Source organism: Podarcis pityusensis (assembly GCF_964106645.2).
Source record: "Podarcis pityusensis genome assembly, chromosome: 2".
NCBI classification, from domain to species: domain Eukaryota; kingdom Metazoa; phylum Chordata; class Lepidosauria; order Squamata; family Lacertidae; genus Podarcis; species Podarcis pityusensis.
In genome coordinates, this window is record NC_138029.1 from 56,069,880 (window position 1) to 56,093,852 (window position 23,973).

At 42.5% G+C, this 23,973-nt stretch overlaps 2 protein-coding genes across 11 annotated transcripts in view; one reads left to right on the forward strand and one right to left on the reverse strand.

Moving 5' to 3' along the window:
• The window catches only part of ARHGAP26 (Rho GTPase activating protein 26), a 222,477-nt gene that overhangs the window by 115,700 nt on the left and 82,804 nt on the right, over nucleotides 1–23,973 (reverse strand). For all 10 annotated transcript variants that reach the window (XM_080997149.1, XM_080997151.1, XM_080997154.1 and 7 more), the window contains one exon: nucleotides 13,381–13,459. In XM_080997149.1, the coding sequence (XP_080853275.1) occupies nucleotides 13,381–13,459 (79 nt within the window). The remainder of the gene's footprint in view (nucleotides 1–13,380; nucleotides 13,460–23,973) is intronic.
• On the forward strand, nucleotides 17,201–22,045 carry LOC308472373 (syncytin-1-like). The gene is made up of 2 exons (XM_080997247.1): nucleotides 17,201–17,579; nucleotides 20,151–22,045. Exon 2 carries the CDS (start codon nucleotides 20,558–20,560, stop codon nucleotides 21,890–21,892), a length of 1,335 nt encoding a protein of 444 aa, XP_080853373.1. The 5' UTR covers nucleotides 17,201–17,579; nucleotides 20,151–20,557; the 3' UTR covers nucleotides 21,893–22,045.

The window sequence follows — 23,973 nt, forward strand, 5'->3', positions numbered from 1 at the left end:
ATCTGAAGTGGAGAGAGCCTATGTGCATTGAACAGCCAAATGAAATGAACACATGAAGGAGGAGAGGCCAGGAAATAACGTTGAGCATGCCCCCCCCCTTTCCCTAATTCAAGTGTACAGTGCTACATTTTCATCAGAAATTTCAATGGTTATTTTTAAACAAAATATATAAGGCAGAACCATTTAAATATCTTTTTGGGAAGTTGGTGCCTGTTCGAATGCATGGCAAGGGTAGCATAATAAAGGAAAATAGTTCTCTTTATTCTTATTCAGTCATCAACTTAGTATCTGGAGACAGGCCAGAAATAAGACACACGGTGCATTGTTGACTCCCCAGATAATACAGACAGTGCTCTCTTCTGCTTATTCGTCATCCCACAAGAACTTCAGAGTTGTGCTAAGGTTTCCTTCCAAGTCTGACTCCACCCTTCCCTTTAAAAAAATGAGACGGTATTACTAAGTTAGGGACCAAAAGCCACACGCCATTAGCTGCAAAAGCACCCCCACCAGTATTCAAGAAAGCATCTTAAGATAAATTGACCTTGGCTACAAAATGAAAGCAGTTATTCCAGTAAAAACATCACATGGAGCAGCATCTGAAACAGATAACAAATGCAAAGAATTTCAGTACGCCTACATTAGCTTCATCTTTCAGCACCTGCACCACTGGGGGAAACGCAGGTGCAGTTTTTCCTCTGTGCACAGGTCTGAGTTATGTGCCACTCCAAATGGGGAGATAAGAAGAACCCAGGGCACATTGGTAAGTAGATCTGCTGGAAAACATGTGCATGGTCAATGCAAACTATCATGACTAGGGAACCCTAGACAGAAAGTATGAAGGTGTATCTGCCACCCAGTGAATTTCTTGATGCATGTGTGAATACTTCCAAGAATTCTGTGTCACTGTATCACTGTACTTGGTGTTTCCACAGCCAGAACTGGCTGGCTGCAAGCATTTTTAGGGCATGGAAACCTTACAGTTAAATAAAGTCGTTTCGCATAGAAGTTCAGTAGGTCAGCTTAAAAAAACCAAAAAACTTTTTGGAAGTTTACCATGACTTTGGTGCTTAGAGGAAAATGCTTGTTTTAATGTGAAGCTGTCTGCTTTTATGTTTTAAGGGTTGAGGATTTCTTTTCTAACCGTTAGATATTATATTTATTGTAGTGCTTTATGTTATCTTGCAAGCTGTGCCAAGGGATTGAACCCTGAGGCAGCACAGAAATTCCAAAGCTACCAGCAGATATGAATAAATGAACTAAATTTGTCTTAATGCATTTCTCCTTGCACATTACCTGAAATTGCGTCAGACTGTGGGGTAGGGTGGGGATGAGCAGTGAACATCTGTATATTCTAAAGCATTGAATGAGGAAAGCATGTATTTGTTTCTCTACGGCAGGTTCAAGTGGGAAATATTAGATGACATAAGGCTTAAAAAAAATTAATGAATGAATGAAACACCGTGTGTGTGTGTGTTTCAAGGCAATTAACATAAGAGCCCCACCGGATAAAGCCAACGGCCCATTTAGTGCAACATCCTGTTCTCAAAGCTGCTGACCCGGTGCCTGTGGGAAGCCCACAAGGAGGACCTGAGGGCAGCAACACTCTTCCCACGTGTGATTCCTAGAAACTGGCATAGGGAGGCATACCACTGCTGATATGGAGGTAGAGCACAGCCATTGTGGCCAATATCCATCGATAGCCTGATTCTCCAAGAATTTGTCTAAGCTCCTTTTAAAGCCATTCAAAGTTGGTGCCAATTACCACATCTTCTCTTTTCCTACAATTTCAGTGCAGCCCGATTATGAGAGGCAAATGAAATACAGGGAAGGGGAGGAATCAGATGGCAGAGCCAGATGTTGTTTACTAATTTACCATGCACAGAATGAGGTACCCATCATTGTGACCTCCTTTTCCAGCAGAGCTGTCAAAATGCAAACCCAACACACAATGCTGTTTATATTTGCACTGTCAGCAAATAAGGTATTCCAGATCTAATCAGCTTATAAGCAAGCAGAAGCACCTGTGCAGGCTGAATCTGAAGTTCAAGCAAAGTTCAGTGGGTTGTTTGGGCCAGACAAGCTAAATTAAACAAACAGAAAGGGAAGAAAAACCACAACAATAGAGAGGAGGGAAAACAGGGATTTGGAGCACTGAACTGGAATGACTATGGTCTCTCTCTCTCTCTCTCTCTCTCTCTCTCTCTCTCTCTGTGTGTGTGTGTGTGTGTGTGTTTTAAAGTGGGTGAGAGAAAATACCATGAAAACTAACAGAAATTCCAGTTGGAGGGAGGAAGGGAGGGAGCAACTAATTCAAAAAAGGCAGATTAGTTCCAACAGGAAAAAGCTCACCAACTTCATACAAGATGATGTAAATCTACAAAAGCTTCTTCCTTTACCTCTTACAAAAACAAACTCCAAAGCCAAAGTGTTTGGAAGAGAATAGAGAGGAACGAACAATGACAAATCACAGAAGGACAGCAATTAATAATGATGGTGAAGGCTGTGAGCGCTGTCTCACTTGCCCAGACACAAAAACCATTCACTAGAGACTTTGCCAAAAGCAACCCATGCAAAGCTAGCAAGTTCCAAAAGGAGAATGTCAGAAAGGAAGACCAAGATTTAAAAGGTTTATGCACGCTTACAGCTTGGAAACGTTCAGATGCTGCTTCACGATCCTTTGCACCTCGGCTACTTATTAAAAATTACTGTGCCTGAGTTATTCACTTAAATTCACAAATATGATGTGTTAGAGAAGTGGGGCAGCAAACCAAATTATTCTTTGGGAAATGGGACCTTTTAAAAGTAAAAATTAAAAAACCCACTGCTTAGATGATTGAAAACGCAATGCAATGCAACCCTTTTCTATTCCAGATGCATCTGAGTGATGGCATACTATTGGGAAATAATTTGAATTAAAATATTTAGAATTAATATCATTCTGCTAGAAGTGACATAATTAAGCTCTTGCTGTTTGGATGATCAGAATATTATATGTCATATACGTCATATTTGTCAAATTTTAATTTATTTTTCTTGCTCTATTACATTATTGTCATTGTGTGGGGAAGTATTGCTTCTGTTTGCTACTATGTTACGTATTTCTGTGTTTCTATATTGTAAACCGCCCTGTGATGCTCAGCTGACATAAATAATAGCAATAAATAATCACTGTTTGCAAGATGATTTATATAGATGAAATATTATTGTGCAAATTGTTGTGGATCTTTTGTTATCCCCTGAAATAAATCTGAAAAAATACTGTGTCTGCATATGTGCAAGCACAAGCTTATACATAAGTTATTTTTAGAGCATTTTCACACTGAGTGTGTATACTGAAAAGGTCAATTTGGAATTTCACTCTGCAGTGATTTTTTATTGGAAACCTTCTTTGGTTTCTCCTGGCCAATCAGGAACTGTGACAAGGGTGCTGGTTTAGCAATATGCAACCAGGTCCAACAATCTTTGTCCTTCCTTGCCTGTGTTTCAGAACATTTGAGGAGACATTTTTCAGGCATCTAGAATACCTGTTAATCTCATCCCTATTTCAGTACCTTGTTGGAGGCTATTGGAGCAGGTGGGGTTGACTAGGCTGGATAGAGCTCGCCCCCAGCACAGCAAGAGAGAGTAGGAAGCACACTACGAGAAAGAAATGGTCATCACATCTCTGGCATGTTTTGATATCGGAGTAGCAATCTAAGATGATGTTGATCCCACACACAAGTGCAGAGAGCATCTTAGGTAGGGGGACATGCTGCAGAAATGCCATGAGACGGATAAGAAAATAGAGCGTCCATGACTTTCTCAACTGTCCTAATCAATACGGCATCAAGCTTTCATACAATACTCAGGCTGGGGATCAAGATTCTGTTTGAGTTCAAGAAGAACAACTTAGAACACATTAGAACGTATCCTGCAAGGCTTCAGAGCGGACCCAATACATTTTGCTTCCTGATGTAATGGATTAAATGGTGTGCCCTTCATTCCTCTGGCTAGATTGGCAGTTGAATATTTCAACTCTGGTGATGGGGCAACATTCTCCACTGCACTTGAGGGCAGCAAACCAGCTTAGGAGGTGCAGGGCAGGTGGTGTGTAACTCTACACTCAATATCTTCTACCTAATACAGGCACCCCATTCTACCCTATGGTAGGCCCAGCCCGGTTTGCTTCATTTGGGTGTTGCTCAACTTTCTACAACCAATTCTATGTTTCGGACTCCATGTGATTATTTTTCATGAGCTCCCAGAAAGTCAGCTCACCAATTCTACACCACGAACAATAGGCAATTATATGGGCCTTTGTACAAAGTATGCATGCCAAACACATGGGGGAACGGGGATAAATCACTAATTAAAGATCAGAAAACAAGAAATTATTTATCCTGTGCTATAAGTAACACTTCTAGCTATCGTGAAATGCACACACCACATACATGAAAATATGTTGGTGGGTTGCTGTTTTTTTGCTTTTTTTAGCATATCCAAGTTAAACTTGGAATGTACAGGGCCTTACGAACTTTCTATGTGTTTTATTAAGGATGGATAAATGAATCAGTGTATTTCCAATGCAGTCCGTTCTGCTGTGTTTCCTCAAATTACACGTTTTTGAGCATATTTTTGTTCGGCATAACACATCTTTAAATACATTTTCAACTGAGAGATGCACTGGACCATTCAGGAAGTTCAAAAGCTATTGGATAATGAAGGCGTTAGGGAGATGTAGATCAGGATTTTCAAATATCAAATTCCACACACACAAATACACTACAGTCACATCCAAATGGTCTCTGCATGAGTAGGATCTAATCAAAAGCTCCATTCTTAGCACCCTGTTGCCCACATTTGCCAGCGAGGTGGGCATTAGAAAGAAGCCGACAAGCAGTTCAAGAGGACACCAGCAACAGGTATTCACTGACATACTGCCTCTGATCCTGGAGATTAAATATAGCCATAATGACTAAAAGCCACTGATAGCCTTATCCTCCACGAATTTACCTAATCCCCTTTTAAAGCTATATGCACTGGTAGCCATCACTACATCTTGGGGCAGCAACTTCCAGAAATTAATTGCATGCAGTTTTGAACTCCTCTCTCTTGTCTGACCTGAATCTCCAGTCAATTAATGTCATTGAGTAACCATAAGGGCCAGTATTGGAAGTAACATTAGGGAAGGATATAAATAAAATAAGTAATACTATGAGAGAGACAAAAATATATTGACCCTCTTTCTCCACAGTGTGCATAGTTTTATAAAGTGCTATCATGTCCCCCTCTAGCCATTTTTGTTCTCTCTTGAAGCCCGAAGGAATGTTCCAAGTCAGCACATAAAGAAAGGAAAAGCCAGGCTGATATCTGGGAACTTCAGACTATTGGGAAACATGTTGTCTTGATGGATGTGAACTTCACATTGGATGTGTGGGATCAGCTCTTTGTTTCAAGTGAAAATTACTCTGAGTAACAGCCAAACTAATACCCTGGCTGAGGTAAACTTTTGATCTGCCATACTGTGTTGTATTTTGAGTTCATATCATCATTCTTGCTTCCTTTGTCCAATCCAATATGTCTGGGTAAAGACTGGGAATACTGTGGAACTAAAATCAATCAGCTGTAGCAGCAGCCACAGTCATAATGTTAATGTTTATTTATGACAGGTAAAAATAGTTTTCCATTCTGACAATATTATATCCAGCTTGAAAATAAAACATAATTAAGGCTATCTCCCCCCCCCCCCCCCCACACACACAAACGTGGTTTTTGGAATGTATTCCAGCTAGGTCCAGTATTGACATAATACTTTCTCATTGACTAAGCATAGTTACGAGACCAAGAGCACTTTGCAGGTTCACACCTACCTCTTCTTTGCCACCTGTCCCCACCTCCCATTATTGAAGTAACCACACTGCTCTTTTTATTAACACTTAAGTTTCAAACCAGTTTGCAATGCTGATTAAAACATGAGTTGGCAAACCGTGTTTTGTGCTAACTACCGTTACAGAAATCACCTATACAGATAGAACATTACCCATGTTTAGCTCTGAAAATGAAAAGAGGGTGAGGATTTGCATGTAATAGAAAGGAGGAAGAAGAAATGAGTGCACACATTTGAAAATGAAGGAGGATGAGACAGCAGCACAGAAGCTTGCAGGACGTTACCAATTATGGATGCATCAGGTCTCACTGGTACAGCAGATTTTTGTTACAGGGGTATAAACAATGCTGAATAAATAGATGAATGCACAGATCCCCTTAAAGAGAAAGGCTATCTTCAAACAACTGCTTACATTCAGAAATCTACTCCTGAAACCCTCAGTGTCACTGTAGATTGTCCCCAAAGCTAGCATATTGCCTACTGTTCTACACCCATTTTTAGCCTCTGGATTTCTAATCCACTTTGTGAGATAAATCTCACACGCCACACCATGCTTACGCCATGGGGGCCTGGGAATTATGAATTACTGCCCTGTACAAATCAACCAAATGTCAGCCCAGATTTATTTAAAGAAATTTGAAGTATGACCCTAATCAAAACACGCACGTCATGTTTGGGTCATGTTAAAAGAATCGCATTTGTTATGCTCAGTGAAAGGAAAATAAAAAGAGATTGTTTAGCAACCTGGGAAGCTACAAAAACACCGGAGAAGAGTTGAAAGTCATTAGTATGGCGACAACAGATCACCATGGAAACATACAAGCCTAACAGCGACTGCATCCACAGAGCCCAGTTCTCATTGCTGCTTCTTGAAACCAGTGAGGGGTGAGGTTCCATGGAAAAAAGAAATCAGCATCAGCTTCTTATACCAAGCAGACTTTATACTGCCAACACTTCAACTTATTCCGACAAAAACAAAGCTAGGTTGAATAAGGGAATGGGTAGGAACACGGTTGGCAGGAGGGGCTGGGGAAGAGGAGGGGACATGCACAAAAGAACTGAGAAGGCGAAGGGGGTGGGGGGCCATCTATCATAGGAAAATAAGCACAGGAAGAAAAAATCCCAATCTAGGAAGTTTTGACAATCGCAAAGGGACTGAAAATAATTAGGCACTTTAAAGAAGGGTGAAGATCGTCCCCCCGCTTCTGCAGGAGTTTGTGGTTTCACCAAATATTTTGGTTTTGTTGTGTATTTTGTCTGTGCTGCAGATGCTAGGCAAATGAAGTGGTTCTGTCACAGAGAGTAAAACCAGGGCAGTAAGAGCAAGAGTAGAAAATTTAACTTCCAATAGCGACAGAAGGGTTTTATTAAAAAAAAAGTTGAAGAGGTCTGGCTTGCAGAGAAAACACGCTACACAGGGATGGGCTGGCAGCTGTGCACACAAGTAGTCTGTTCTCATCTGTCACTGTTTGATCATTACTCAAGAGGCAAAACTGGCGGGGGGGGGGGAGCTTTGCAAGTGGAGCATTTATACAGAATACTCAGTGGAGATTCCTGGGGCTGGAGAAGGCAGGAGGGCTCCTCCATCTCCCGTAGGAGGCATTAGCAATACCCATTTGGTGCTGACATTGTGACGAAGGAGGCTGGAAGGAATGGGATTCATCAATACGTGGCACTTTTCTACACATTCGTTTTCCTCAATCACATCAAGGGTTTAAACACAAATCAGGTGGACCCAATCTGACCCCAGTGTTTTGCTTTAACCTCCTTTTAAAGCTATAAGATACTAAAACTGTGGGAGAAAGAGACCTTATAAAATACAGATATTAAAGCTACTGAATTCTGCCCAACACCAGAGTTCTCACGTGGTTCAGGACAAGACATCAACGTAAGCAACCAGAAAGTCTCACTTCACCATCTAGTGGACAAAAGCCTACACAGCAGTCACTGTGAACACTACTCTGCTGCCTCCATTTTGTGCTTAACCCACAAGCCTCATTTCATCAATCTACATTCTACAGCTGTTTGGATCGAGCTTCTTTCCCGGCCCTGAAAAGATCAACAGGCCAGAGTGCTGGCAGCTGAATAAGTAGGAAGATTTTATTCCACTGGACCAGTCAACATGGGGCGCTTCATACTTTTTCTGCATGTACGAGGACTGTATGTGGTAAATAACATCATATTTGTATTTCCAAACACATATGCACCACAGGCAAATGTTGCAGGGAACTCTTAAGGTTGTGGCTTCGCATGATACATGCATTTAGCACCTGTTTTTCCGACATAATATATGATGCAACTCTGAGTGAAATATCCCATCCTCATCCAGAGGCTCTGGACAGAAAGCGATTATATGTAAAACCTTAGATAAAAAGCACACTTAAATATAAATGCATCACATAAAAACTTGGGTACATGTTGGAACTGAGCTCTCCTTGACACCCTCAGATTTCTGTAACAAGATTTGCTTGTTTACAGGTTTAATCAAAGCAGTTAAGAGCCGAAGGCTAGCTGAATCTCTTGATTCAACCTCGCTTAGAGAAACAAACACCACAGTTGGTCAGGATTGCCTTCACCTATATGATTCAAAGTCTTTTTCAGAGCCCCTCAGCCAGGAATAATCCAGTGAGGGACTACTTGGAACAGGGCATTCAACATCAGCACTGAATCTTTGGATCTCCCTGCCAAATGAGGCTCAGCTTGCTATTTCTCTATCAACGCTCAGGTGGCTAGCAAAGACAGCTCCTTTTCAAAGAACCTTTGAGTTTCTCTGATGCCTGCTGAGATTTTGCACACTACTCCATGTCCTCTCGTGTGGAGAGGTTGGGTTTTTGTCTCTGCTGTTTGCTTCTGATGCTGGCCCTGGAGCCATGGGGGCCTTTTGAGCAAAAGGCAGGATGAAAGTATTTTAATTAATTAAATTACTACACCAACCCTTCACTTAAGAATTAAAAATAATAATTCCCATGTTAATTGAACACACACCAGTCGTGTAGCTGACTATACTACATAGATTCACCTCATCTATAGTAAGTATGCTATTTTCAAATAATTGCCTTTCCCATGCCTTATATCTTCTAAAACCAGTGCAGAAGCATAACCCAACAAAGAAAATACAAAGGAACACAGAAAGCTGCTGTAAATAGAGTCAGGACATTCAGCTCAGTACTGTCAACTTGAACTGGCAAAAGCTCTCCAGGATACCTTCCCGCTCTACCTGGAGATAACAAGGATTGAATCTGGGACCTTCTGCATGTGAAGGCAAATGGTCTACCGCTAAGCTATGAATGGACTAAAATAGTAATATGATAAAGAGTAGTTTGTTGCCATCAAAAAGAATCAAGGATGCCCAGCACCATTGATCTCATTCACAATAATCATGCATGATATTGGTGGTGGACAATGGGTCTCCTTGGGGAATGAAAAACTTATGTGGTCCTGCGGTAGTTTGCACAAACAAGCACTTCCTGAGAGTAAGCTTTAAACAGGTAGTTCATTTTGCAGCTATGGCAAACTGTATGCAATTAGCATTATCTGCTGATCTACCGATAACTGCTGACCTCAGGTTTCACACGAGGGAGTTCTGGGAAATTAAGGCTCTTGGTATCCTGTGCTATTAGAATATTAATCTGTATGTTTGGTTCCTGTCCTAGCTTCTGCTGGCTCTAGTGTAGATATATCCACGTTAACAGTATGTCTGAATGGTTTGGTGCATTTGCTGGGAGAAACAAGGTGCAAAAAATTATAAATTAAATTAAAAAGATAAAACAGCTCATGGTTTGCTGTATGTGCGCTAGGGATTTTCATACTTTTCGGCAGACAGTTACACATTGCCACAGAAAGCATAGCTGTTTTGTAACTTTTCTTCATTTCCTTTATTTCATAAGGTTATCCATTGTTTATGTTGCAATTAGCATTGCTTTCGGAATCAATAAAGGCTTTTGGTTTAGGTGACTAATTTGAACTTTACAGGGCCTGGTGAATCAGGACTCAGCAGCTCACCATCAGCATGCAGAGACGTGTAAATACGATGGTCAGCAGCTAAGGGACACAATGCTCTGAGCACATTTGGAGACAGGCACTGAGAATCTCAGAGCAGGGGAAATTGCTTTGCTACATTTTGACCAAACATCCAGTACTACTTATTCTTTTACACAGAATATTCTGGAATACGTCGCTGTTGTTTATATAAAAGCTTCTATTAAGTTGCCAGTGAGACCAGCACCAGCCACCTTGATATTTCTACCCTCCTCTGGAGGAGAGATGAGAGAGTCAGCTGTGAATCCCAGAGCTCAAAGAGAATACCCCTTCCCCCTCTGAATTGTATTTATATGTTTTAAAAGAAAATATCTAAGTATGGATCAAAATAAAAATAAAGTTCCAATTATCTCCTTGTAGTTTTAATTTAGTCCGTGTTCGTTGAATTGTTGATTTTGTCCAAATTTTTTTCTTGATACATTTTGTACACTGATTTATAGCCCCCAGTGTTTTGTATTTTGACAATAAGTGGACATTTGTTGTAAGCAACTCTGAGTGCAACTCATTGTGAAAAAGCAGCATATGAATAGAATTATCAGGCAAAAAAACAGTGGAACTTGAATTTTACTCAGACATATTTTATTATTATTAGCCTAACAACAACAACAATTTTAATTTAGAGATCTGGAAGCTTAGGGAACCCCTATTGAGCAGGGTGGGAGGTAGCTCAGGATGATGAAATGTGGAGGGGAGGGATCAGCCATAATCAACTCCCTCTGGACCTCAGAAGGAGCCTCTACTAAGCTAAAGACCCTTCTCCGCAAACCAAAGGAGTTTTCTATTCACAGAAAGGCAACACTGGATCTAAGCCTGCTGTTATTCTTCAGTTAGATGCCCCACAGAATATAGGAAAGTTGGAAAGAATTCAATGTATATTGCTAACCTTAAATTAAAACACAATTGGTGAAGATGAAAGAAATGGTGTATACAGCACAAAGGGTGAGGGCCTTTGCACTATAGCTATATACTTGAAGGTTTCCATATGATCTGAAACCCTGTATGATGTACTATACGCATGAAGGCACCCCACTTCCCTGCAGAGTTCTGCCCTTTAAGCGTGGGTGCAATGTGTAAGGCTATCTGGAGAAACCCCACGTCCTCCTCCCATTGCTTGTAACATGTGATTAGAGCTAGTACCTGCCCTATGCACATTCAAATTCATATTACTGACAACATACATATAAGGGTATATAACAAATATATTTGGTTGGCTGAGAACAGACATTGTTTCCCTTCTTCTGTACTTCCCCTGCCCACAAGAAAAATATCACTTAGAACACCATATGCTCACTTTTACATAGTTAAAGTCAATGAGATATCCAGGTAAATTGATCAGGACTCCCAATACATTTGCAGGGATCAGCCAGGTGTTTCTAGTCTGTATATTTTAACCACTGTACTATACTTAAGTCCCTAATAGGACAATCTCAGAAGCCATGCCCTGCTCAGCACTCACTCACAAGACCAGTTTCAATGAGTGCACAAGTTGGCTGATTTCTAATACTGAAGAGACATTACTTGGATTGCTTCAGAACAACTGGCTGATTTCAATGCATTTCCTTTTCCTGCTTAGTTTACTTTGCATATGAGAGAGCCCATGCTCAGAAATTTCCCTCTTCACTCTTTCCACACTATTTACAGCTTTAAAAAATTATGACATTCATCCAATTGTGCTTTTTGTGAAGTCAGCACAGCGGCTGACATCCTGCAGAGAGGTTTGCTTCTGCTTTGTATATCCATCAAGCATTTTAATTTTTAAAGTGAGAACTCCTTTGTTCGACACTAATGCTATCTGCCTGCAATTCTGCTGAATGTTACTGTAAGCAAGGTGCCAGCTGCTTGTGTGGGTGGCTCTCGAAGAACTACATATGCTGTACAATGTCCCCCTGAAGTCATTCATATCTTCACAGCTTCCTGTACTATAATAGTGGGGCAACTGAAATTGTTTGCTATCAGGGTTGTATGCGTTCTGCAAGTCTATCATACAAGTGAAGAATCTGGTATCAAGCACAGAGTATGTCATTCCAACAATCTCATTTTTATTTTTGTAAAGGTGATGGGGGGGGGAATTCAAGCACATTTCCCCCAAATATTCAAAGCTCAGGGGTCAAATTGAAAGCTTAAATGCAACAATTCCTCCCCTGGCCATTAAAAGGTTTTGTGGATTTTGAAAGGAGACAGAGAGATATGACACAATGGCACAACAATGTGCTTCCATTTTTTTCTTAATAAACAGCCTTTCTGCATTAAAACAAGTGAACACATTTATAGAGGGGGGAAATACATTGAAGATACAAAAATCCAGTAAATGGGTGAGGCCACAATTGACCTGAGCCCTTTCATTGGGGGTGGGAAAGCTATGGCTCATGGGTTGGATGTGAGCCATGAGGTCTCCCTATGAAATCTGCAGCCCCTCTTCCTCACCCATGCAGGCTCCAACAGAAGGGTTTCTCCCTAAGAGTCTAATTACTATATTTTTGGCTCCGTAGGGTGCAGCAGACCATAGGGCGCACCTAGTTTTTTGGGGGGGAATAAAGAAAAAAAATTATTCCCCCCCCCAGCCACGGGGCTGGGGTGGGGGAAGCCCGAGCTTTCCCCAACTCCAGCCCCCAGAACAGGTCCAGGAGCGGTGGCAAGATTGCACGCAACCTCACCGCCGCTCCCAGAGCTTGTGGAGCTGGGGATGGGGGAAGCCCGAGCTTCCCCCGACCCCAGCCCCCAGAACAGGCTGCTATCCGCAAGCCTTCGGTATGCCTGAAGCCCAGGGAGCACAGCGGGAGTTGGTGCTGCGCTCCCTGGGTTTCAGGCTGCAGGTTGCTATCCACAAGCCTTCGGAGCCCGGTGGGAACTCCTGCCGCACTCAGAAGGCTTGCGGATAGCTGCCTGAAGCCTGGAGAGCGAGAGGGGTCGGTGCGCATCAACCCCTCTCGCTCTCCAGGCTTCAGCGAAAGCCTGCATTCGGTCCATAGGACGCACACACATTTACCCTTCATTTTTGGAGGGGGAAAATTGCGTCCTATAGAGCGAAAAATGCAGTACTACATGGGGAATAGGGATATTCACAGTAAACCGCATTTTCACCTGTGAGCATATGCATGAGTGCTGTACGTGTGTATGGCAGACTGTATGGGCTGTAATACATATCCATTAGGAGACATTGGGCTCTGAAATTTAATGTGGACCTATCAGTCTTCAGCAGCTGCTGTCTTGGCGGATTTCAGAAAGTTTCAAAAATGGCATACTGTATTGTGATTTTTGTTCCTCCCCTCCTCCTTCTCTACAGCAGCATTAAGACAATGTTTGAACTATTCTGGGCTACATTCTGTAATTTCTCAGGAACATTGACAGCAAGAGCTTTCTCACTATCCTAGTAGCACAGGAGATGAAGTATTACATCAAGTATTTAATCATAGTCTCAAAAGGGGTTATTTACAAGAAAAACCAAAACCCTTTCTTATTCTAGCACTCTTTCTTACCGGTTCCCGGCCATCCATGGCCTCCATCCAGAGCCTTCGATCTTCTTCAGAAAGCGCCTGCATTGTGATCACTCCAGGCCTGCAGAGATTGATGCAATGATACTGTGAATAACAGGTCTAAGAAGATTAAACTCCAAAGTGACTAGGGGTGGGGTGGGGGGTTGGTAGGAACAGGATAAGGCCCACTTCACATGATCTAGGAACCTGCACATTTGCTTGTTCACACTAAGTCATGGTTAGTGTTATATGCCAACAGGGTGACATACAGCAAAAGCTGTTATAATGCATCTTTCCATGTCCAAATGCAAGCTTAGGAACAACTGGAGGAGACACCCACTTCAGTGAAAAAATAGGGGACCAAGACTAGGATGTCACTAATAGCAGACCTTTCCCTCAATAGCAAATGTTTGTTGTTGTTGTTGTTTAGTCGTGTCCAACTCCTCGTGACCCCCATGGACCAGAGCACGCCAGGCAATCACAAATCTGCATGGTTGTGCATCCAAATAAAACTGAAGGTGGGTTGGCAAGCCATTGCACCCAAATGTGCTAACTAAACTTCACAGACGGACAACCAGCCAACAACTCTCACTCCTTGAAATCCAGGGATTTTAGGGTACTGTCACAGTCTGACTAGGCAAGTACTTAGGGCTTCATGCAAAATGTTTTCTTGTATGTTTCAGGAGAACCAAGTGGCACAGAGCATGTAGATAAACTGCATTATTTCTAGGTATGCATTCAAAGGGACACAAATAAATTTGTCTAGATTCTAACAAATACCTGAAAGATGAATGCTTTAAACAATGGCAGAAAGAGATTTAAAAATTTATCGGGGGGGGGGCAAAAGGCCAAGGATAAAAAATAAAATACTTACAGATGTAAAAGATAGAGGCGGGTTTGCCCTCCCAGACCTTAAATTGTATTACGAATCTGCTTGTTTGGTATGGATCAGGGACTGGATGAGATTGGACAAGCAAGAGGCACTAGAACTAGAAGGACATGACAACAGATTTGGTTGGCATGCATACTTAGGGTACGGGAAAGGGAAGATTCATAGGAGCGTTTACAACCATATAATCAGGAAATCATTAATGAGAGTATGGGAGAAATATAAAGACTTATTGGAACAAAAGACTCCGTGGTGGCTTTCACCACATGAAGCATTACTGCTCAAACCACTTGGAAAGAAAGGAAAATGGCTCACATATGCTGATTTATTAAAGGAACATGATGGGAAATGGAAATTAAGAGATTATGATGAGATCAAAGACCAGTTTCAGAGTTGGTTGCATTATCGACAATTACATGAAACATATAAAGAAGACTGTAAGAAAGGATTTAGTTATACTAGATCTAGGTTTCAAACGGAAGTGATTGAAGGGAAAGTGAAATTACTGAAGGCCGCATATAGCATACTATTAGAATGGGAGACGAAAGATGAAGAGGTAAAATCAGTTATGATTAAATGGGCACAAGATGTAGGTCACAATATTATGATGGAGGATTGGGTTAAATTAAGGAAAACTGTCTTAAAATTTACAGATTGTTCACTATTGAAGGAGAACTACATGAAGATGATGTACAGATGGTATACAACACCAGTGCAGCTAGGGAAAATGTACAAAACTAGCTCAAACATATGTTGGAAGTGTAAGGAAAAGGAGGGAACATTTTATCATATGTGGTGGGATTGTAAAGTAATTAAAAAAATTTGGGAAATGATATACAATGAACTGAAGAAAATGTTCCATTTAACATTTGTTTAAAAACCCGAGGCATTTTTGTTGGGGATTGAGGGAAAGACCTGCCAAAAAAGTTGAAAAACGTCTTCATGTATGCGACAACGGCCGCGAGAGTTCTGGTAGCACAAGGATGGAAGACTGAAGAAATCCCAACTAAAGAATCATGGCAAGAAAAATTGATGGATTATGCAGAACTGGCAAAATTGGCACATAAGCTACGGGACAAGGATAACTGTGACTTTAAGGATGAATGGGAACCTTTCACAAAGTATTTGAAGACGCAACGAAGTGAACTGGACTCCTTGGCAGGTTTTGAATAAACATCCACAATTTTTTACTGATAATAATTAGCTAAACAGTTGGAGGATCTATACAACTCTAACATGCAGAAAATAGCATTATTGGAGAAACCAAAGACTGGAACTGAGGGAAGTCGGGGGGTGGGGTGGGGGTGGGGTTTGTGGGGGGTGGGGGAGGAAAAATGGGGGGGATAAGGATATGTTTTTGGAAAATATGTTTTGTTATAACTTTGAATAATAAAAAAAAACAGATTCTAACAAATACCTGATAATGCCAAAGAATGCAAAAGTCTATTTCATCAGTAATACATAAGCAAAAATGTCTGAAGAATCACCTAAAAGAAGTGAAAGTTGCTACGAAGCCAGCTCCAAAGACTGTTGCTGTGTGTGAAGCCTCTAGTTATTAGTAGAAAATTTACATATATCATAAAAAATGGCATTTGGCCTCTGCCCTAGGCAATAGAGAAAGAGTTTAAGAATTCCATATTCTAATCCTGTGATATTAGAAAAGGGAAATCAGATGGCAAGGGAATAATAATTATATACACAAAGCAGCTCACACAATTTACCCAGGAAAGGACACAATCTGTTCTGTTTTGTAGTACATTTAGATAATAATCTAGGCATATTGTGTGTCATTTTTGCTAATCTCTTTGTGCAGAGAATCAGTTGATGCTTACAGGCTTAGTATTCTAGAAAAATATACCTAAAGGAAAATTACTTTTCAGCCAATCTGAAATGTTGTCCTGAAAATTAAACAATTCCATGGGGTTTTTTCCTAGTGTAAAAATACCTCTCTAGAAATACCAATGTAACCTTAAATTGGTAAATTCACGCTATATGCTCTTTGCCAATAGAAATTTAGACAGCTTACAAATTGGATCATGCAAATTCATGGAGGATAAATCAATGGCTAGTAGTCATGATGGTTAAATACTGCCTCCAGGGTCGGAGGCAGCAGGTCTCTGAATACCAGTTACAAGGGGACAACAGTGACAGAAGATTGCTGTCCTCATGTGCTGCTTGTGGGCCCCAAGAAGACATCTGGTTGATCCACTTTTCATTACATATCTTTAGGAACCAGGCAAACACATTCCTCTTCTCCCAGGCCTTTGGCTAATTAAACAAACCATGGCCTTTTAAACTGTGTATGAGGGGGGAATTATTGTTTGTTATTATGGTATGTATTTTAATTTGTTTAGATTGTAAAGTGCCCTGTAATCCTCAGATGAAGGGTGGTATAGAAAATGAATAAATAATAATATTTGTTGCTGTTGTTAAAGTCAGGATACTGGACTATGCAGGACATTGGTTTGATCTAATAGGGCTTTTCTTACGTTCTTAAAGTAAAGCAAACCTTTGCTGAATATCACAATCACAAGAACCTGACTTTTTTTTATAAGTGATCCTGTCTATCTTTCAATCCATATATTCTTTTCAATTGTTCCATACTGAAGGGAGAGGGAAGGATTGCTTTCTATATGCTTTCTATACCTTGTACCTTGTACCTAAGAAGGATCTTCTATATTCTCTGTACTTTGGATCTAAGTAAATTTCTGAGCTAATTTGACTTCTGCAAAAGAGGCCCCTCGCTTTAGGAATGTAAGATAAGAAAGACACATATGAAGGAGACTGTAAGCTAGAAATAACCAGAGGCCCCTCGCTTTCTTACTTTAGGAATGCAAGATAAGAAAGACACATACGAGACGAGGGAGACGGGAGGAGGGAGACGGGAGGAGGGAGAGAGCTTTCTCAAGGTATAAGAAAGTTTGCAGAGGCGTATTTCGGGGCAGCCAGTCTTCCAGAAATTATTCTGCTGGCTGTCTGCTGTGCACAGAGAATAAACTGCTTTCCTCCAAAGAAGGATCTTTCCTGGTGCTTTCTTTTGCTCTCTCTCTGGATCTGAGGACGCGGGCCAACGATTCCCTGGCATGGACTAGGCTCAGCCTACATCTTGGTTCCCTGACCGGGAATCTGCCCCACCTCAGAGGGCTGGGGAGAGCCAGGCTCGACCTTGGTGGACAGCTCGGATCGGCAATTGCAGGCTCCACGCGCGCCCTGCCAATTTGTGGGGGGAGCCAGCCACACCGCTCCGGAGCAAGGACCCAGGTCGAGGGAGGAAAGAGGACGGCGCCGAGGGGACAGGTCCGCAGCGGAAAAGGTAAGCCCGACGGAAAGGGCAGCCCGACGGAAAGGGCAGGAGGCTTGATCAACCTCCCCTGGTTGTGGCAGGGTGCCACAGGCAATAAGGTGCCACCAGGAAAAGGGGATTGGTTGTGCAGTAGAGTGCCAGCCACCAGGAATAAGGGGATTGGTTGCACAGTAGAGTGCAGCCAGGAAGGAAAAAAAAAAGGGGCGTGGCAGTGGTGTGCCACCGGTAAGGTTTGGTTAAAAAAAAAAAAAAAAAAAGGGGCGTGGCAGTGGTGTGCCACCGGTAAGGTTTGGTTAAAAAAAAAAAAAAAAGGGGGGGGGGAACAGAGGGGAAAATTATTTTGGTGTGTTTTGTGTATTACATGTTGAAATTATTTTGGTGTGTTTTGTGTATTGCATGCTGAAATTATTTTGGTGTGTTTAGTGTGTTACATGTTGAAATTATATTGATGTGTTTTGTATGTTGTATGTTGCATGTCAGATGCTCTAGTGACTGAATTGTCAAGTGTGGGCCAGGGCTTAGTGTCCCCCTTGGCCGAGCGATTGTAGGGCTGTAGTGTGTGTAGAGTGAGAGAATTTACAACCTGTTAGCAGCAGAGTATCTGAAAATGGGGTCTGGGGCAAGCCAATGTAGTCCTCTGGAATGCTTTTTAAACAACTGGAAAGCAGCCACAAAGCATGATGATTAGGGAATCAAATTGAGGCAACGGAGGATGAGAACATTATGTGAGGTTGACTGGCCCTCGCAACAAACTAATTGGCCCTCGGAGGGGAGTTTTGATTTGCAACTAATCAACCTACTGTATCAAAATATCTTGAACGTCCACCCAGACCAGATCCCCTACATTTCTACTTGGAAAACCAATGTAGAAAAGAACCCATCATGGTTGAAAGCCTGCCGAGGCGACGCCCCACAAAGTACAGTTTGTGCAGTTCGACCGACAGGGAAGTCAGAAAAGCCCCCAGTGATACCAGACCCAGAAGAAGAGGAGGGGGAAGTCATTAAACCACCTCCACCCTATGCTCCACCAACTGCCCCTCCCCTGGACCCAGGCCCCCAGGCACCGGGAGGAGTTGGCCCCCAGCCTGAACCCCCCAAGGCTGAAGAATCAGAAGAGGAAGAAGAGGATGATGAGGAATTTGTAAAGGGATTGGTTGAGTTAGCAAGGAAGGTGAAGAGAAAGGTGTTGTTGATGATGATGATGATGAAGACTTCAGAAAAACTCTAGATAAAGAGATAAGATGGACTAGTAAGCAGTTTGACAGAGTGTTCCAGTATGTAGAACTGTTTAAAACAGAGCTGGATGTGGCTTCTTGGTTCTAGAAGCAGCACAATGCAAGGATGTGAACTGGCAGAAAGAAACAGAAGGGAAGGCTTTGAGAGCCGCATAGGACAGAACTGTTAAAAAAAAGAGACAATTAAAACCCAAGGGATTTAAAACCCTAGAATTATAATTACTGACCATTGAGGAAATCCGCAAGAAAAATGCCCTCAGGGCAGCGGATAATACTGATGTTGCAATTGAGGCAGCTAAAACTCCACTTTGATGGCCCCACTCCACTGAGTGTACGACCCCCTGGAGTCATCCGATGCCCAGGACCACAGACCTCCAAGCACCTTAAATCAGAATCCTTCTTTCGAAGAGGACCTGGCCAAAATAATTAGGGGTTTGTCTTCAAACAGCCAGCAGCCAGAAAGCCAAAAACGCAATCCTGGAGCAAGCGAGGGTGTCCACGGGAGGGTCAGAAGACGCCTAGGGAAGAAGCCAGTGCGCCATCTGCAGGCAAGGGAGTCATTGGGAAATGGAATGCCCACAGGCCCCACTCCCCACAGGCTGGGAACAACAAGATTTCTCAAAAATTATTTCTTTTCATCTCTGTTCTTGCTCAAAAAGACTGTTGCAGCAAAAAAGCAATTGAACAGACTGTTTTTTAAAAAAAAAAAAATCATGCAAGTCACAGGACATCAGCTCCCCCCCCCCTTTCTGCCAGGCGCTTGGAGGTAGCTTCAGAGCGTTATCTCTTGGCAGCTATTCCAAGGACACTGCTGCATTCAGCCAGTTACCCTGAACCTCACACTTTCTGGATTTACAGTTCAGCCACATAAACCCAGAAGGCCAAGAGTTACCCACCCCCCTGCCCCAAAGTATTAACCTGAAGAAGTGACTTTCTTAAAAGCAAGTGAATGCTTTCTGTGAACTTTGTCAAGTTTTTCTTTTTAAGGTGCAATTTTATTCTGAAAAAGGAGCCGCAGCATAACATAGGAATTGATATTTTGAGGAATTTGAAACTTTGCCAGAAGCAAGGAGCGCATTGTTCTTTCTACAGACACTGGCAAATGAACTGAAATTTGCAACATGGCTTAAAGCTCTGAAACCTAGAGCACACAAATGAGACTTTTAAAAAATCTCAGCTGGCAAAATTTAACCCAAGGAACAGAACTGTTAACCCCTTGCGAAGTTTCCTGCCAAGCATATCCTTTTGAATTAATGTTTGCTAGGCCTATACCTTATGTGCAAATGTTACCTATCAATTTGTTCTGTGCAATCGCTGCCGTCTTTGTTATCTCTTCTCTTAACAGGTGAGCTTTTGCTGGAACGCCTTGTGCCTTGGTCGAGCCTCTGCATCCCTATGATGAGGACCCAGATTGGACCCAGACGCCCAGACATCGCTCCAGCCTTGTTGGAAGGGACCCAAGATGCCCAACGCCCACCAGACGACCCGACACCCACCAGACTACAGCCCTGCCTACGTCACTCCGGACGCTGACGTTTGGCACGGCTCCAGGATCCAGCATGGATTGAAAGAGAACATTTTCACATTTTCTTTTCTTTCCTTTCGCATAACTGAACTTTATTGAAGGTACCTGGGCCTGGTTTGCTTTACGCCACCCCTGCAGAGGAGGGTGTCTAGTGGGTCTTTTCTTTCAGCGTAATTACACCCCAGCCCACTCTCTAGCACTTACCTAAGCCCCTCCCCGTGCATACAATGGCTCAAATACGACTGTGGGTCCCCATGCTGGTATTTCTGCTGCCTTTGACCTTTGAAATGCCAATACCACTCACAGTGACCAGACAACTGCTGCAATCGTGGGGGGCCCACCACACATATAATAAGTGGATTCAGGTTGCTGAGATGGTTGCGTTCTCTGCAAATCGGACCAATTGTGCCGTCTGCACTCTGGCCCCTGTAGATGCTCTGGGAGGAATGCCACTCCTCCCTGTGCCTTGGAATGAATCCTTGGTTACAACTCCACTTGTTGCCTTCCAGCCTCTGGGCAACCATTCTTCTTTATGGAATCATTCCGTCCCTTTCCAGGTTCACAGGATCACTGGCTGCCTTTGTGTCAACAAATCAAATGACATAAGTGACGCTCAGACCTATGTGGGCACTTCCCACTGTGATCGTACCTTCCCAGCCCCGACTAACATGTTTGAGTCCGAGACAGGAACCTTTTCTGGTTCCAATTTGATTGCATGCCTGGCCCGCTTGCTGAGAGGCACCATATCTGCCCATGGTCAGGACGTTTACTGGGTGTGTGGCAGGAAGGCCTATCATGCCCTCCCAAGAGGATGGTATGGGGTCTGTTTTCCAGCCTACTTAATACCCCCCATGTGGATTCCTGACCAGATTGCCTCTGCACCCCGTAGAAGGAGGCGTTCGGCTGACCTGGCAACACTTGCAGGTGGCAGCTCCCAGAATTGGGGCAAAAATCAGTGGCCTCCGGAAAGGATACTGGCCCATTATGCTCCAGCCTCATGGAATCAGGGAGAGAAAATCTCTGGGGCAAGGGGGCCGATCTATAACTTGAACCGCGTAATCAGACTCCAGGCAGTGGTAGAGATTGTTGCTAACACGACAGCCACGGCCCTTAGGCTAATTGCTACGCAATTGGATGAGACATGCAATGCGTTTCTCTCAGTCCAATTAGCATTGGACTTTCTCCTGGCGCAACATGGAGGCTTTTGTGCAGTGTTAAATCTCACAGGTGGAGCATGTTGCTTCAACATTTCAGACCACGGCGAGGCTATCCGTGATCTGGCAGCAAGCATTGAAAAGGTAGCACATGTCCCTGTACAAACCTGGGAGGGCTGGGATATGTCTTGGTTGGACGGCATCTTCCCAGGTGGATGGATGGGGAGGATATTTATTATGGTGATAAGTCCAATAATGCTTCTATTGCTTTTCTGCTTCTGTATGCCCTGCTTGATGCAATGTATGCAAAATATGATGGAGAAGATGATGTCTCGCATGATGGGACCTCGTGTGCTTGCTTTCATGAGAGATTATAGACCCCTACCCCAGAACGAACCTAAGTATTAGGTTGTTCATAAGAAGAGGAGGGAGTGAAGGGAGAGGGAAGGATTGCTTTCTATATGCTTTCTATACCTTGTACCTTGTACCTAAGAAGGATCTTCTATATTCTCTGTACTTTGGATCTAAGTAAATTTCTGAGCTAATTTGACTTCTGCAAAAGAGGCCCCTCGCTTTAGGAATGTAAGATAAGAAAGACACATATGAAGGAGACTGTAAGCTAGAAATAACCAGAGGCCCCTCGCTTTCTTACTTTAGGAATGCAAGATAAGAAAGACACATACGAGACGAGGGAGACGGGAGGAGGGAGACGGGAGGAGGGAGAGAGCTTTCTCAAGGTATAAGAAAGTTTGCAGAGGCGTATTTCGGGGCAGCCAGTCTTCCAGAAATTATTCTGCTGGCTGTCTGCTGTGCACAGAGAATAAACTGCTTTCCTCCAAAGAAGGATCTTTCCTGGTGCTTTCTTTTGCTCTCTCTCTGGATCTGAGGACGCGGGCCAACGATTCCCTGGCATGGACTAGGCTCAGCCTACAATACCCACACAGGTATGGCATTAAAAAATAAAAGGCATTAAAAAAATAAAAAATGCCATGAGAATATTGTAAACACAGGTTTTGCCAAGCAAAATAACTAGTACTAATTTCATGCACTTCAGCATTTGTAAGATAAATCAATACAAAGTAAAAAAGACAGAACATCTGTATAGCCTGTCAACCATTGTGATTTTATCAAAGTCTGTGATTATGTTCTCAGAAAACCTCACAAAGCCTCTAAAGAGAGTAATCAACCATCTGTTTGAAGAGCATTTCTATTATGCCTGTACTTCTTCCAACTAGGTGAGATAAAGTTGAGGGGAAATGGTGGGATATAAAATTATTATTATTATTATTATACAAGGCAACCTTTTTAAAAATGTAGCAGTGTTTAAATGTTCAGCAGAAAAACTTTAAAGAATCACTGAATCCCTAACTCATGCATGAGTGCATCAAATGCATTCACATTGACCCTGACCTTGTCCCCCATGTACCCACAGTTTCTGGGCCTGCCCTCTTCAGAAAAGAGTTTGTACGCACCACTGAAACCCTGAAAACGCAGCCCCCTTTGGACCTTCCTTTTCAATGCAGAATGATCAGAAAACACATCCTCCCACTCCCCAGTTTAAGTCCCCTTTGAATGTATGTACAGTGCCTGGACATAAGGAAGAATCTCCATTTTTGTACTGCTATTTGCGGTTCACGTGTTTGGGACTAGAAGTTCCTCAAAAGAAGAATCATTAAGACCTAAACTATTGTTTCACGCCAGCTTTTGTATGAAAATTGACTGTGAATTAGTGTCCTTTCCATTTCCTACCTCCCTACAGTAAAAGGGTGAAAAGTTGACAGAAGAACAAATGTGAGCCAGTCTTTTAACACTGGTCACAAGGTCTGAATGCTGGAAAAAAACCATGTTCAACTCCAACAGTAGAAATGAATGGAGGAAGTTCCTAAATATCAAAACCTGGTCCCTATCCTATGGTGAAATGTAGACTTTAAACCCATGGCTTCTTAAGTAGCTATCAAGATATTACAGAGATATATTTTTTCAAACACAAGACACAGTACATCCCTTCCCTACCATCTAGGAACCCTCCATTCTGGATTATATTTACAATCCATTGCTGTGCTGGAAGCTCACATACAAAACTCTTGCCAGCTTATTCACAGGGAACAACCATTCATTTGGGAATCACCACTTGTACATCTCTAGAAAACAGTACACAAGTGGGTGGGTGGAGGAGAGAGGCAGAATGCAGCTTAAGTTTACATGGCATTAGGCATAACATGATAATTTCAAGATTTCATTCATCTACAAAGGTCACTAGTAATGTGACACAGCAAAAGAACAAGTACAGGTTGTATTGCACTTGACCAGCACAGAACTCATCCAAGAGAGGAAAAATGAATATATAACAAAGCTGAAGTGCTGCAGGTAGGACAGGAAGCTAAACTGTGAGTCTGCTTCGTAAACAGCATCGATCTACATGGCTAGTTCAGGGGTTTAGTTAAGAAACTGTTCCAAACCACCATCACCCAAATTACACATTTTGACCA

What these genes read in the sequence shown, in the direction of transcription:
- LOC308472373 (XM_080997247.1), top strand. Translation starts at nt 20,558, where the DNA reads ATGGCTCAAATACGACTGTGGGTCCCCATGCTGGTATTTCTGCTGCCT.